The sequence below is a fragment of the Coregonus clupeaformis genome, chromosome 33, assembly GCF_020615455.1.
Source record: "Coregonus clupeaformis isolate EN_2021a chromosome 33, ASM2061545v1, whole genome shotgun sequence".
NCBI lineage: Eukaryota > Metazoa > Chordata > Actinopteri > Salmoniformes > Salmonidae > Coregonus > Coregonus clupeaformis.
The window spans coordinates 32927063-32943292 of NC_059224.1; the positions used below are offsets into that span (position 1 = coordinate 32927063).

Consider the following 16230-nt stretch of genomic DNA (forward strand, 5'->3'; position numbering starts at 1 on the left):
ACGTTGTTGCCTGCGATGTCTGGTGAGGACCTGCCTTACAACAGGACTACAAGCCCTCAGTCCAGCCTCTCTCAGCCTATTGCGGACAGTCTGAGCACTGATGGAGGGATTGTGCGTTCCTGGTGTAACTCGGGCAGTTGTTTTTGCCATCCTGTACCTGTCCCGCAGGTGTAATGTTCGGATGTACCGATCCTGTGCAGGTGTTGTTACACGTGTTCTGCCACTGCGAGGATGATCAGCTGTCCGTCCTGTCTCCCTGTAGCGCTGTCTTAGGCATCTCACAGTACGGACATTGCAATTTATTGCCCTGGCCACATCTGCAGTTCTCATGCCTCATTGCAGCATGCCTAAGGCACGTTCACGCAGATGAGCAGGGTCCCTGGGCATCTTTCTTTTGGTGTTTTTCAGAGTCAGTAGAAAGGCCTCTTTAATGTCCTGAGTTTTCATAACTGTGACCTTAATTGCCTACCGTTTGTAAGCTGTTAGTGTCTTAACGACCGTTCCACAGGTGCATGTTCATTAATTGTTTATGATTCATTGAACAAGCATGGGAAACAGTGTTTAAACCCTTTACAATGATGATCTGTGAAGTTATTTGGATTTTTACTAATTATGTTTGAAAGACAGGGTCCTGAAAAAGGGACGTTTATTTTTTTGCTGAGTTTATCTAGTCACGCAGTAGCTGTGATTTAGTCATGATTTAGCTCTGATTTAGCAGCAAACCCTGCGGAAGTGAAAAGTCATTATGTGATGGAAAACAGACCGGTAGGCTCTATCTGTGTTCATTACTTGGTTTCTATAGTGATTTAAAACGGTTTCATTTGATCATTTATAATGTTCTTCAGTTGTTTCACATTGAATAGTCACTTACTCAATCAAATAAAATAAAATAAAATGTTATTGGCCACATGCGCCGAATACAACAGGTGCAGACATTACAGTGAAATGCTTACTTACAGCCCTTAACCAACAGTGCATTTATTTTGTAATAAAAAAGTAAAATAAAACAACAACAAAAAAGTGTTGAGAAAAAAAGAGCAGAAGTAAAATAAAATAACAGTAGGGAGGCTATATATACATGGGGGTACCGGTGCAGAGTCAATGTGCGGGGGCACCGGCTAGTTGAGGTAGTTGAAGTAATATGTACATGTGGGTAGAGTTAAAGTGACTATGCATAAATAATTAACAGAGTAGCAGCAGCGTAAAAATATGGGGTGGGGGGTGGGGGGTGGGGGGGGGGGGGCAGTGCAAATAGTCTGGGTAGCCATGAGTAGCTGTTCAGGAGTCTTATGGCTTGGGGGTATAAGCTGTTGAGAAGTCTTTTGGACCTAGACTTGGCACTCCGGTACCGCTTGCCGTGCGGTAGCAGAGAGAACAGTCTATGACTAGGGTGGCTGGAGTCTTTGACAATTTTGAGGGCCTTCCTCTGACACCGCCTGGTATAGAGGTCCTGCATGGCAGGAAGCTTGGCCCCAGTGATGTACTGGGCCTTACGCACTACCCTCTGTAGTGCCTTGCAGTCGGAGGCCGAGCAGTTGCCATACCAGGCGGTGATGCAACCAGTCAGGATGCTCTCGATGGTGCAGCTGTATAATTTTTTGAGGATCTGAGGACCCATGTCAAATCTTTTCAGTCTCCTGAGGGGGAATAGGCTTTGTCGTGCCCTCTTCACGACTGTCTTGGTGTGTTTGGACCATGATAGTTCGTTGGTGATGTGGACACCAAGGAACTTGAAGCTCTCAACCTGTTCCACTACAGCCCCGTCGATGAGAATGGGAAGGTGCTCCGTCCTCTTTTTTTTCCTGTTGTCCACAATCATCTCCTTTGTCTTGGTCACGTTGAGGGAGAGGTTGTTCTCCTGGCACCACACGGCCAGGTCTCTGACCTCCTCCCTATAGGCTGTCTCATCGTTGTCGGTGATCAGACCTACCACTGTTGTGTCGTCGGCAAACTTAATGATGGCGAGGACAGAACATCAAGACAGAACATTGGTCCAAACGTGCCGTTGTGTGAGTGTAAAAGATCCCCTTTTGCAGAGAGAACCTGTCCTTTCGATTCTCCCTGCACTGTGTATGTGGACAACTGATAACGTTAAAAGCATTTGAATAGCTTGACATTATGCATTTTTCCCTCGCCAAATCTCAGCCTTCTGATGGCTTACAGCAACATAAACAACTGCATTCACTCACACAGTTTTCACAGCAGTGGTGAGGAGGCTAGAGTTGTTTTTGTATAACTGGTGTTCATTCCTCTCCCTGTTGAGACTCATATTACTCTGTGCTGAGTGTGCTCGTGTGCCACTCATAGTCGCTATTCTTCCCAACCTTCTTAGATTACCAGCATGTGGCCTTTTCTTCTTTCTGCCTATGTGGAAGGACGTTACCCTTGAGACTAAGCCTTCAGGAGTGTGTGTTCTGTTGCACTATGTCAGTGTCTGTGTGCAATGAGGTATGCAAGCTGTTTTTCTGTTTGCGCTGTGGTGTGTGTGTGTGTGTGTGTGTGTGAGTGCGTGTGTGCGTGTGTTTGCTTGGGAGTATGAGGTCAGGGTTGTGTTGTGTGGGTTGTCTACAGGAGTCTACGTGGAGGTGTGTGTGTGTGGGCGGGGGAGGATTGTATTATTGCCTGTGTGTTTGCATGCAAGGGTGTGTATGAGTGGGAATGTGTTAGGTGCCTGTGATTCGAATGTGTTAGGTGCCTGTGACGCTACACCAGGGAAGGAGCTGAATGCTGAGCTAAGCGGAGGCGGTTTAATCTGGTCATGGTGTAAGTGTTTAGTCACGGGGTTGACTGTGTTTGGGGCTGGTGGGGTGAACTGAGGCTGTGCAAGGAGAGGGCCACTGATGTCAGCCCTGCAGTATGCGCCAGCTCACGGACAGGGCCCATTGCATTAAGCTGAAAGCTGACCCCCCTCTGTTGCCCTTCTATTTCCAGGGCGTGAGCGGAATGTCCGTGGATGAGAAGCCTGAAGCCCCCATGTACGTGTATGAGTCGACGGTTCATTGTACCAATATCCTCCTGTGCCTGAACGACCAGCGGAAGCAGGATATCTTGTGCGATGTGACTGTCCTGGTGGAGGGCAAGGAGTTCCGCGGCCACCGGGCCGTGCTGGCCGCATGCTCAGAGTACTTCTTGCAGGCTCTGGTTCAACAGGCCGAGAATGGCTTGTTCCTCAGCCTACCTGATGAGGTATGTATCTACTGTATAACACCTGTGTATTCAGAAGAACCTCTTAGTTTCCACACCTGGTCGAACACACAGTCAGACATTCACTCCAATCAGGTTATTTTATCATCAGCCCATTTTATCACTAGTCACTTGATAACTTCTCATTCCAATACTGATACTCACTTTGCCATAAATGGTGTCAAGAGGAATGGTGTCAAGATGAATGGTGTCAAGATGAATGGTGTCAGCCAGGCAGGAAATAAGAGAACATACGTGTTTTAATTTAATCTGTGAGGTCTAATAGCTGAAGGTGAGAGAGTGAGAGAGGAGGATGTGCTAGCGACGGTGCTAGTAGACGATGTAGAACCATGATTAGCAATTATCACCTTTCCCTCAGCTCCTCAGCAGCTCCTCAGCTCTCTGTAGCAGGTAGCACTTAACTCTGTGACTGACACCATCTCAGCAGTCTTTTCCCTCACACAGCATTCCTGTCATTCCAGCCTCACCCCTTCAGAACCCCCACCCCCCATAGATGTGTCATAGAGTGATTAAAGTTCTCCACTGATGTAGTGATGTATCACATACACACGTGTGGTCCATGAAACTGGGGCACACACCACATGTTTATAACATGAACGCCTGTCAAAAGACTTCTACTGTCGCCGCGCTCGCTAGAAAATAAGTCATCATCACTTGATCTCTGTAGAAATCTCTCCTGAAAGATCAATCCGTTCCTGTCTTATGTAAAATGAGCATCATGTGTTGAGTGAGTTACTATGAGTTACTCCTGGGAATGGCTCCGCGACACACTGAAGCAGAATCCCTTTCATTCACACTTTCTGCATTATGCATAATGCATGAGCAGCTGTGTATTTCAGGTGTGAGCATGTGTGGAAAGTGACATGTTTCAGAAAGAGCCTTTAATGTCTATGGACCCTGGTCAAAAGTAATGCACTATATAGGGAATAGGGTGCCATTTGCAACACATCCAATAATTCTCTCACACTGTCCTGTCTAGACGGGTCACTGTCCCAACATGGAGGGAAGGCAATTTAATTGATGTCATCAATCAAGTTTTAAGGTTCTCTGTCACCCACGTTTTTATGGTCCGTGACTCACATGCGCTGACACATTTGTGTCCTTTCCGCTGCAGTTGCCTTATGACCACTCTCGCACTACTGGTTTGTGTCAGCAACAATGCAGCACTGACCAACCTTTAGCTCACTAGACCTTCTTGATACTGGTGTGTCTGGCTCCAGTCAGAGAGATCGAGAGGGGCTGTGTTCCCCAGCACTACCGAAGGCTGCCACCAATGTGCAACAAAGGGCAACTAACCGAGGATGCCTTCATGATCACCACCGACAGGCAGGGAGAGAGAGAGATAGAAAAAATCACACTGCAGATGAAATGTGAAACAAAGACCATTGTGGGGGCTATGACGCTATCCTCTCCTTCCCCCAACGTTATCATCCCTCACTCCTCCAGGATGACCTTGTTAGTCCGGAGTCACCGGGACTGCAGCCGGTTAGTGACCTCATCATCCATTTAATGTCATTGCCGTTTCACAGAGAGAGCGACGGGGCCCGTTAATCAAGATCTTTGTTCGAGATCAGATCCTGAAAGTAGAACAATCAGGTCTTGTCTCCTTTAAGCCCTTAGCCAAGCAAGAGAGAGCAAACAAACAGAGGACACTTGGTTTGCATTGGATGATAGAAGGCTACACTAACAGAGTCACATTAGAGCATTTCTCCACATCACAGAACAGGGCCAGAACAAAGGGGTATTCATAGACAGACCAGTATGCTGTAATGTGAGAGTGAATGAAGGAGAGGCGTTTCAGAGAGAGCCCCCCCAGCTGAAGAAGAGCGGTCATCACGCCACGGCGGGCAGCAGCACGGCGACAGAGCGAGTCCGCATCAATCAGTTCATAGCTGCTCTCCCACATGATGAAACTTGGTGTAAGTGTAATGTCTGACTCAATCCCTGCTCGCACCATCTCACTAGAGCACGGCTGGGAGGGTGTCAGTTTGACCTACTTGTCAGCACGTCCCCTTGGTTTCCTTATCGAAAATATCCTCATAGAAAATATACAGCGACCAATTAAATATATCTGTGAGCAATTCCATGCCTACTACTCTAGGGGTCATTTTATTATTATTAGTGAATTGGCCCCTTGTTCGACCGGTAGCCTTCTCTGGATGCGTCGGGAATGGTACCCGATCCCCTACATAGTTCACTGCTTTTGACCAGGGCCGATAGGGGTCTGGTCAAAAGCAGTGCACTATGTAGGGAATAGGGTGACATTAAGGACGTACAGTACCTTCCCTGTGATTCAACAGAGGGGCAGTTGGTTGAAACCTCAAACCACCTCCTGTTTGTCAGTTCCCTCAGTCAAAAAATACAACCCCAGCCACACTGCTTTGATTGCAGTGATTTGGCAGTCTGTAGTAAGTATAATTTTGAGCCCTGGTGAAGTGGTTTGGGAGAGAATGGCGGATGAGTGTCTGATGAGACAGGGAAATTGAATGTGCCTTGAGAGGTTTAGGGTTGGTGAGTGACATCCCCCAACACCAACCCCCTCCACAGACACTTGATCAGGTCGAGACGTGCAGAAGCCAGGCTAACTAATCTGAAGGACTCAGGGTGAGGTGGAAGCAGAGCAGCAACAGCAGGGCTTTACACAAACAAGCAGCCTAAGCAAGAGACTATCACACATTTACAGCTTATTAGACAGATGGCGGGAGCCGGCCGCTTAGCTCCATCTCAGTCTTCCCCCTACTGACAGTGGGGGCGGGGTGGGAGAAGAAGGGAGGAGGAGGAGTGGGGAGTGAGAAAAGGAAGAGGGAAGAACGAGTGCGCTAGCGATACCTCCTGGTGTAATGCTGGTGCTAATGCCAAGCCCCCCTGGTCGTCCTCTCTGCCAAGACAAGAGCACAGCGCTCAGCGCTAAGCTGACAGTAAGGATACAGGCTCTTTGTCTGCTGTTTGAGCAGGCTGCTCTGAGAAGCACCTTGAGCAGCTTATGTTTCCCTCCCAGCCTACTAGCCAGCCAGTCAACCAGCCAGCCAGTCAGTCCGGGACCCCCGGTGAGAGCCTGCAGAGTGATCCCTGTGTGTTTATAATAGCTGGATTTAACCCACGAGACCCAGACAATTAACCACTGGCTGCCCTGTATTTTCAATGTCTCATCTCAGACGCAGGGTGTCTCAAACGGGGACGGCAGTAATGTTCTGCAGTTAGCCAGTTTGTATAGAAACAAAGCAGGATAGAGTGCAGCATCCTGAAGAATAAAGACAGGGACAGTGAGTGAAGTCAGAGCTGAGCGTCCTCCCAGCAAAGCTGCAGGGTCATGTCCTCCCCAATGTCTCGCCATGGACAGTAAACTACAAGAGGATTAAGAAGTGCAGTGTTTGATTTAATCCACACTGTCAAGGGAGGTTTACTCAAAGGCGACGGCTAATCAGTAGCTAGACGCCGCGATGTGTCCCAGTGTTGCTGGTGTCCTACTGTGGAATAAATAAATAATAATAATTGTGTTCCTTTCCTTCTCATCACAGATGAGACATTATGCATTCATACACATTAGCTGTCAAATTGACTTTATATGACTTCTATTTCCCTACTGTTATTGGCACATTAGCCTAAATTGATTTAGAACAGACTGACCAATGGGCTTGGCTGTACTGCAGCAGTTCATTGTCCCTGTGCTTCCTCCTCCCCTCTCTCCCATCCCCATCCTACAAGGGTAAATCACAATGGCAGCCAACCCTCCATACAGTACCTCCCTCCATTAGCACTGTGCTGTGACTCATCGTCATCGAGGCTCCTCGCCATGCGCCTCTCGATACAGAGGTTAACGTCAGGTTACTTGGCAGAGCTGATATTAAAGCATCTAGCGGGTAGACTCTCCAGTGGAGATGGAGTATTTATCTTCTGGCTTGGCGGTGGTGGCCGGGGAAGTACTCCATTGTCATGCCATGCAATGTCCTCATTAGGATGCATGACATGCAGGAATTCACTGGAGTGCATTTGCATAAATTAACCAACTCTACTTCAGAGAGGGGTGAAAGGCTGATGAAGAACAGAGATAGAGATAGACTGGAGGAAGAGGGCGTGTGAGAGAGAGAGAGAGCGAGAGAGAGAGAGAGAGAGAGAGAGAGAGAGAGAGAGAGAGAGAGAGAGAGAGAGAGAGAGAGAGAGAGAGAGAGAGAGAGAGAGAGAGAGAGAGAGAGAGAGAGAGAGAGAGAGAGAGAGAGAGAGAGAGAGAGAGGGGGGCATGATAGTAATCCACACTGCCTGTTTTTGAAAAGGACTTCCCAAAAATGGCATGGGAATTGTCAGGGTTTTGTGATGCACTTTTGCTATAATTTCCTACTCTGTAATGGTATCGCCTCCCGCCCAGTCCCCAGAAACAGAGCAGGGACAGACCCACCAGGTCCACAAGCCCACATTAGCATAAATGGCCCAGATCTGTCACCTTGATTAATTTGTCCCTTTGTCTTAACTCATGCAATAAGTGCTGCTAACGGCCTGAAACGCTTCATATGTCAAAGTCGCTCCACTAATGACCAGGAAATGCTCTCTATATCCTATATCCTTCGCTTTTTGTTCTCCCTTTCATTTATTCTAGTGTGGCTTTCCCTCTCTCCCTCTCTCTCTCTCTCTCTCTCTTCTTTTTCTCTCTTTCTCCCCCTCCAGATCCCTCACGCTTGCCTTCATTGGGCTACTGTGCTGGTTTCATCACTGGAGTAATCACATATGGTGCAGGGCACACATAAAGATGTGCTCCAACAGGCAGCAGCTGCTGATACAAGCTGAAAATAGATCCCGGGTATGCTCAGCACTTTCCCCCCAGCCCAGCAGCAGCTCCGTGTCTGTTTATCAGCAGCCCTGATGCGGCGGGCCAGCCAAGCCCAGCCGACCAGCCTCATTTAAGCCCAGACCACTTTTACCTTTAAAGACGGCTGGTTGGATCTGCCCTGTTTGTGGATGTGTAAAAGGAAGGGAGGGGTGGACAGTGGATGAGTGGAGGCCAGTGGGTGGTGGGGAGGCATTGCATTTTCTCTCTCTTTCTCTCTTTCTGTCTGTCAGCAGGGAGGTGTCTGTGTGCCTGTGTTGTGTGCACGCGTGTTTGCGCACACTGATGTGCCCGAGTGGTGCTGCAGTAATAATAATAATAATAATAATATGGCAGTGGTATAGTAGAGGTGCTGTGCTCATCAGTAGTGGAGTGTCCAGTCAAAGCCTCTTCCCTCCCCCTGTGCACCGTACACACACACTCAGCCACTCACATCACAGGACAGGCACGCACGTATTTTCCATAGTAAACATATGCTTAGTGGAGGTATTTTATAAGATCATTAGTATACATAACAAATGTTGAACAAATGTTGAATTATACTGATAATGTATAATTATTTCACATATCTAGTGTTTTGGGCAGGTTGTCCATAGTTCAAATTATGATTTACAGTACCAGTCAAAAGTTTGGACACACCTACTCATTCCAGGGTTTTTCTTTATTTTTACTATTTCCTACATTGTAGAATAATAGTGAATACATCAAAACTATGAAATAACACATATGGAATCATGTAGTAACCAAAAAGTGTTAAACAAATCAAAATATATTTTATATTTGAGATTCTTCAAATAGTCACCCTTTGCCTTGATGACAGCTTTGCACACTCTTGGCATTCTCTCAACCAGCTTCATGAGGTAGTCACCTGACTGTTAGTGTACATTGAGTTGTTGTGTGGCATAACTGAATGCATACACTGTAAGTTATCTATCCACCGAATAGGGTGTAACAGTATACAGTCGTGGTCAAAAGTTTTGAGAATGACACAAATATAAATTTTCACAAAGTCTGCTGCCTCAGTTTTTATGATGGCAATTTGCATATACTCCAGAATGTTATGAAGAGTGATCAGATGAATTGCAATTAATTGCAAAGTCCCTCTTTGCCATGAAAATGAACTTACTCCCAAAAAAACATTTCCACTGCATTTCAGCCCTGCCACAAAAGGACCAGCTGACATCATGTCAGTGATTCTCTCGTTATCACAGGTGAGAGTGTTGATGAGGACAAGGCTGGTGATCACTCTGTCATGCTGATTGAGTTAGAATAACAGACTGGAAGCTTTAAAAGGAGGGTGGTGCTTGAAATCATTGTTCTTCCTCTGTTAACCATGGTTACCTGCAAGGAAACACGTGCCGTCATCATTGCTTTGCACAAAAAGGGCTTCACAGGCAAGGATATTGCTGCTAGTAAGATTGCACCTAAATCAATAATTTATCGGATCATCAAGAACTTCAAGGAGAGAGGTTCAATTGTTGTGAAGAAGGCGTCAGGGCACCCAAGAAAGTCCAGCAAGCGCCAGGACCGTCTCTTAAAGTTGATTCAGCTGCGGGATCGGGGCACCACCAGTGCAGAGCTTGCTCAGGAATGGCAGCAGGCAGGTGTGAGTGCATCTGCACGCACAGTGAGGCGAATACCTTTGGAGGATGGCCTGGTGTCAAGAAGGGCAGCGAGGAAGCCACTTCTCTCCAGGAAAAACATCAGGGACAGACTGATATTCTGCAAAAGGTACAGGGATTGGACTGCTGAGGACTGGGGTAAAGTCATTTTCTCTGATGAATCCCCTTTCCGATTGTTGGGGCATCCGGAAAAAAGCTTGTCCGGAGAAGACAAGGTGAGCGCGACCATCAGTCCTGTGTCATGCCAACAGTAAAGCATCCTGAGACCATTCATGTGTGGGGTTGCTTCTCAGCCAAGGGAGTGGGCTAACTCACAATTTTGCCTAAAAACACAGCCATGAATAAAGAATGGTACCAACACATCCTCTGAGAGCAACTTCTCCCAACCATCCAAGAACAGTTTGGTGATGAACAATGCCTTTTCCAGCATGATGGAGCACCTTGCCATTAGGCAAAAGTGATAACTAAGTGAACAAAACATCAACATTTTGGGTCCATGGCCAGGAAACTCCCCAGACCCTTAATCCCATTGAGAACTTGTGGTCAATCCTCAAGAGGCGGGTGGACAAACAAAAACCCACAAATTCTGACAAACTCCTAGCATTGATTATGCAAGAATGGGCTGCCATCAGTCAGGATGTGGCCCAGAAGTTAATTGACAGCATGCCAGGGCGGATTGCAGAGGTCTTGAAAAAGAAGGGTCAACACTGCAAATATTGACTCTTTGCACAAACTTAATGTCATTGTCAATAAAAGCCTTTGACACTTATGGAACGCTTGTAATTATACTTCAGTATACCATAGTAACATCTGACAAAAATATCTAAAAACACTGAAGCAGCAAACTTTGTGAAGACCAAAATTTGTGTCATTCTCAAAACTTTTGACCACGACTGTACACTCCCCTTCGTATTTATTTGGACTGTAAAGCTAAAACTTTTAATTTGGCTCTATACTTCAGCGTTTTGGATTTCAGATTAAATGTTGTATATGAGGCGACAGTACAGAATGTCACCTTTTATTTGAGGGTATTTTTCATACATATCTGTTTTACCGTTTGGAAATCACTGCACTTTAGGTATCTAGTCCCCCCATTTGAAGGTGTATTTGGAAAATGTTGCTTATAGTGTAATAAATTAAGTCAAAAGTTTTGTATTTGGTCCCATACTCCTATAGTTTTGTATTTGGTCCCATATTCCTAGCACGCAATGACTACATCAAGCTTGTGACTACAAACTTGTTGGATGCATTTACAGTTTGTTTGGGATATGTTTCAGATTATGTTGTGCCCAATAGAAATGAATGGTAAATAATGTATTTTGTCAATTTGGAGTCACTTTTATTGTAAATAGGAATATAATATGTTTCTGACCACTTCTACATTCATGTGGGTGCTACCATAATTAAGTGATAATGCCAGAGAAGCCGGTGTTTGGAGGATATATTGGCATGGGTGTTGTTAGCCCCAAGACGAAGTCGACAGCCGGCAAACCGTGCCAATATACAGTGCATTCGCAAAGTATTCAGACCCCTTGACTTTTTCCACATTTTGTTACATTACAGCTTTATTCTAAAATTGATTAAATTGTTTTTTCCCTCACAATACCCCATGATGACGAAGCAAAAACAGGTTTTTAGACATTTTTACAAATGTATTAAAAATAAAAAATATAAATATCACATTTACATAAGTATTAAGACCCTTTACTGAGTAATTTGTTGAAGCACCTTTGGCAACGATTACAGCCTCGAGTCTTCTTGGGTATGACGCTACAAGCTTGGTACACCTGTATTTGGGGAGTTTCTCCCATTCTTCTCTGCAGATCCTCTCAAGCTCTGTCAGGTTGCACAGATATTTTCAGATCTCTCCAGAGATGTTCAGCTATTTTCAGATCTCTCCAGAGATGTTAGATCGGGTTCAAGTCCGGACTCTGACTGGGCCACTCAAGGACATTCAGAGACTTGTCCCGAAGCCACTCCTGCGTTGTCTTGGCTGTGTGCTTAGGGTCGTTGTCCTGTTGGAAGGTGAACCATCTCCCCAGACTGAGGTCCTGAAAACTCTGGAGCAGGTTTTCATCAAGGATCTCTCTGTACTTTGCTCCGTTCATCTTTCCCTCGATCCTGACTAGTCTCCCAGTCCCTGCTGCTGAAAAAAATCCCCACAGCATGATACTGCCACCACCACGCTTCACCGTAAGGATGGTGCCAGGTTTCCTCCAGACGTAACGCTTGGCATTCAGGCCAAAGAGTTCAATCTTGGTTTCATCAGACCAGAGAATCTTGTTTCTCATGGTCTGAGATTCTTTAGGTGCCTTTTGGCAAACTCCAAGCGGGGTGTCATGTGCCTTTTACTGAGGAGTGGCTTCCATCTGACCACTCTACCATAAAGGCCTGATTGGTGGAGTGCTGCAGAGATGGTTGTCCTTCTGGAAGGTTCTCCCATCTCCACAGAGGAACTCTGGAGCTCTGTCAGACTGACCATCGGGTTCTTGGTCACCTCTTTGAACAAGGCCCTTCTCCCCTGATTTCTCAGTTTGGCCAGTCGGCGAGCTCTAGGAAGTCTTAGTGGTTCCAAACTTCTTCCATTTAAGAATGATGGAGGCCACTGTGTTATTGGGGACCTTAAATTCTGCAGACATTTTTTATTACCCTTCCCCTTCTGTGCCTCGACACAATCCTGTCTCGGAGCTCTACGGACAATTCCTTTGACCTCATGGCTTGGTTTTTGCTCTGACATGCACTGTCAACTGTGGGCCCTTATATAGACAGGTGTGTGCCTTTCCAAATCATGTCCAATCAAGTTGTAGCAACATCTCAAGGATGATCAATGGAAACAGGATGCACGTGAGCTCAATTTCGAGTCTCATAGCAAAGGGTATGAATACTTATGTAAATAAGGTATTTCTGTTTTTTATTTTTAATACATTGACAAAAATGTCTAAAAACCTGTTTTTGCTTTGTCATTATAGGGTAATGTATGTAGATTGATGAGGAAAAAAATTAAATTAATCAATTTTAGAATAAGGCTGTAACGTAACAAAGTGTGGAAAAAGTCAAGGGATTTGAATACTTTCAGAATGCACTGTATCCTCCAAACACTGGCTTCGAGGGCATTATCACTTTTATACAATGGGTTACCAGCATATTCAAATAATGATTGACATATTTTCATTAAAAACTTTATTTTTATGAATTTATTCATACTATTTCATCCTTCCACAAGATATAGTCCCGACACAAATCTAGGGTTGCTAACCAAGCCAACTGGTCATTCGTTCTATCGGTTTGGTTGCCAGAGATGTGACCAAGTCTTTAAGTCCTTTTGTTCTGTATCTATGGACACGACCCAGTCGTTCATTCTAAATGTTCTCTTGCCATACTGGCTGGCAACGCTCTTATCCCTTGCTTGCTAGCTAGCCAACAATGGCTGACTTATAGTCACATCAAACAGTGCAGCCAGAATAACAACAAAGTAGCTGCATTTGCATTTGTTTAAGCTGTTTTCTAGTGACATTTGAGCTAATGATGCGAGATTTCACCTGGCATAGAAAATGTGCTCTCTCATCAGGACACTGTTGTTCAGAGGAGCTAGCCAACAACACAGCTAACACAATCACTTCAAACTGAAGCTGGAAACACTGCAAACTAGCAGACACCCTTGAGAGGGCAGGTATACAAGATGGCGTATTGAATACACAGCAGTAAAAATCACGTCAAGATAAAAACATAATATTCAATATCAGTAAGTTATACTAAATATTAACATTTCATATATTCGAGGGTAATAACATTCAATCTGGATAATAACACAAAACAAATTAAAAGGGAAGCGTGTTGCTCGTTGTCGATAAACTGTATATTGACAACCAAATGTTCCACGACACAAAGACTACTCCATGGCTATTCTGAAAGTTCTAATAGAGGAGTCGAATAATGGAACACCCAATACTAGCCATGGTAGGGATTGTAATAATAAAGCACATTTATAGTAGGTATAGTATTTATAAAGGGAAAAGACGGTATTACAAGAAAAGATAACAAGCTAAATAATACATCTTCAAATACAACTAATTAGAACACAAGTACTCAATCAACATAGTGGAGATAAAAACATATCAAACAGAAGACATAGAAGGCACAGTATGTGGGTATGTGTGGATGAATTGTGATGGAAGGTGTGGTGTGCGTTTTTGTGTTTGAATAAGTGTGGCTTTAAGTGATTGAGAAAGGAAATGGTTGCATATCCCAGAACCAACGTGTGTCTGTGAGCAGGGGTTGTGAGAGAGAGCTTTCAATTTTGTGCAGATGAGGCATATACATTTTAAAATATAGTATACATCTTTTTAATTGTCCTATCATGATGGAACGATCCCCAACCCTATATCCTGGACACCCACCTGAGCGACCCATACACCAAAGAGAAGTCCCCATCTGTTTTATGGACCTGCTGTGAGTTAACTATATGCAGCCAAAACAGAAAAATAAATGCGGTCAGAGACCTACTTGAGCAGCACCGCCCCCTCAAGATTCTGAGCCTGCCTGGCAGGGTTGGTCCTATAAAGCCAGAGCCCCCTGATGGGAGAGCATAATATACAAGGAAATTCTCAAAGATGCTAATGAGAACCTTGACGACCTTGTACCTAGCCGGGGGGGATTCCGGTGGGGTATCCCCACCCAGGTAGTGGCAGTGCTGGCAACACTGGCTGCAGTAACCCATGGGGAGGGGGTCACACTCGGACAATCAGAGAGGGGGCTTATCAAAATAATCAAAGGTCTGACTGCAGATGCTTGGGAAAAATGGTTACAACGGGGGACCAGAGTGTTTGTGTCTCAGGTGAAGAGGGTGGATCTGATCACCATCATCTAGGACTTGACATAGTTTAAATAGATTAATCAAATCTCACATTGTTGTCAATTTTTGCTCAATCTTGCATGCTTTCTCAAACAGCTGTAACTGTATATGCATTCGTAAATCAGGTCCTTTCTTGAGTTGGGCTCTGGAATGTAACAACCGTTGAGCATCTGATTTTATGGTTTATTGTGGAGGAAAGGTGTTGAGTGTGTTAGAGTATGTGCGTGTGTGTTTATCCCACATCTGTTGCAAGGGGGGTAAGGATGTTAGGGAGACTATTGTGAACCACAATAATTGTTTGCTAAAATAATAATTGCTTGTCAAGAATGTAATGTAATACAATGGCAATCCGGGTTATAGGTTAAAATCCTACGGATGAACTGCCGACATTATTATGCATATTAATTGATAATGCTGGAAAATAAGATATGCAAGATATTTGAATAGATATATACCGTATTTTCCGCACTACAAGGCGCACCGGAGTATAAGCCGCAGCAGCTAAATTGAATGATATTGAATGATGTGTACATATATAAGCCGCACTGGACTATAAGCCGCAGGTGTTTTAATGTTAAATTACCATATGTAAGGGTTCGTGCACAGAGGGGATTGTCGGGAAAGAGATGGCTGCTTGAAAACTTCCTTTGCACAAACTGTCTCGCTCTCGTAATGTCTGTCTGTCTTGCTCTCGTTCTGTCTCTCGTTCTGTCTCTCGTACCACTCTCGGTTCCACTTTTACTTTTGCGCGCTACCTGTCTCACTCTTTTCCGGCCTCCAGCTTTTCCTGCTGGAGCCCGCCACTTAAAGGTGGGGGGCGTGGACCAGTCATAGAGCCCATAGAGTTAAAGTTGGTGGACTGTAACCTGTAAAATCCATAGATTTAGGAGGTCTTCTAGTGGCCGTTAGCTGTAAAAATCCATAGATTAGCCGCAACGTTATATAAGCCGCGGGGTCGAAAAATGGGGAAAAAGGCGCGGCTTATAGTCCGAAAATTACGTTTTTTTTAAATAGCTATAAATATATATTGAGGTGAGAGCATTGGAAATGCTTTTGGCGGTTGACCTGCTTCTGTTTTGTGGGTGGCACTGTGTGCTGTTTTCGATGGATTCGTCCTGGCCTCTCGGGGCCCTAGGGATCCGGAGGGACGGGGGTGGTATGCCGATCACTGGGATGCCGGCCCAACTAGGGACGGGGAGGGGCTTTAGCGGGGGAATTAGTGTAGAACAATTGGAGAGTTACTTAGTAGTAATGCAAATATCATGGTACAGCTACAGTGGGGAAAAAAGTATTTAGTCAGCCACCAATTGTGCAAGTTCTCCCACTTAAAAAGATGAGAGAGGCCTGTAATTTTCATCATAGGTACACGTCAACTATGACAGACAAATTGAGATTTTTTTTCTTCCAGAAAATCACATTGTAGGATTTTTAATGAATTTATTTGCAAATTATGGTGGAAAATAAGTATTTGGTCACCTACAAACAAGCAAGATTTCTGGCTCTCACAGACCTGTAACTTCTTCTTTAAGAGGCTCCTCTGTCCTCCACTTGTTACCTGTATTAATGGCACCTGTTTGAACTTGTTATCAGTATAAAAGACACCTGTCCACAACCCCAAACAGTCACACTCCAAACTCCACTATGGCCAAGACCAAAGAGCTGTCAAAGGACACCAGAAACAAAATTGTAGACCTGCACCAGGCTGGGAAGACTGAATCTGCAATAGGTAAGCA

The 16230-nt window shown here is 45.0% G+C and overlaps 1 protein-coding gene across 2 annotated transcripts in view; it reads left to right on the forward strand.

Moving 5' to 3' along the window:
- Window positions 1–16230, forward strand: part of bach2b (BTB and CNC homology 1, basic leucine zipper transcription factor 2b) — a 129203-nt gene that overhangs the window by 91955 nt on the left and 21018 nt on the right. For both annotated transcript variants that reach the window (XM_041860804.2, XM_041860803.2), the window contains exon 2: window positions 2932–3186. In XM_041860804.2, coding sequence (XP_041716738.1) covers window positions 2944–3186 — 243 coding nt within the window. In that variant the 5' untranslated portion in view covers window positions 2932–2943. The remainder of the gene's footprint in view (window positions 1–2931; window positions 3187–16230) is intronic.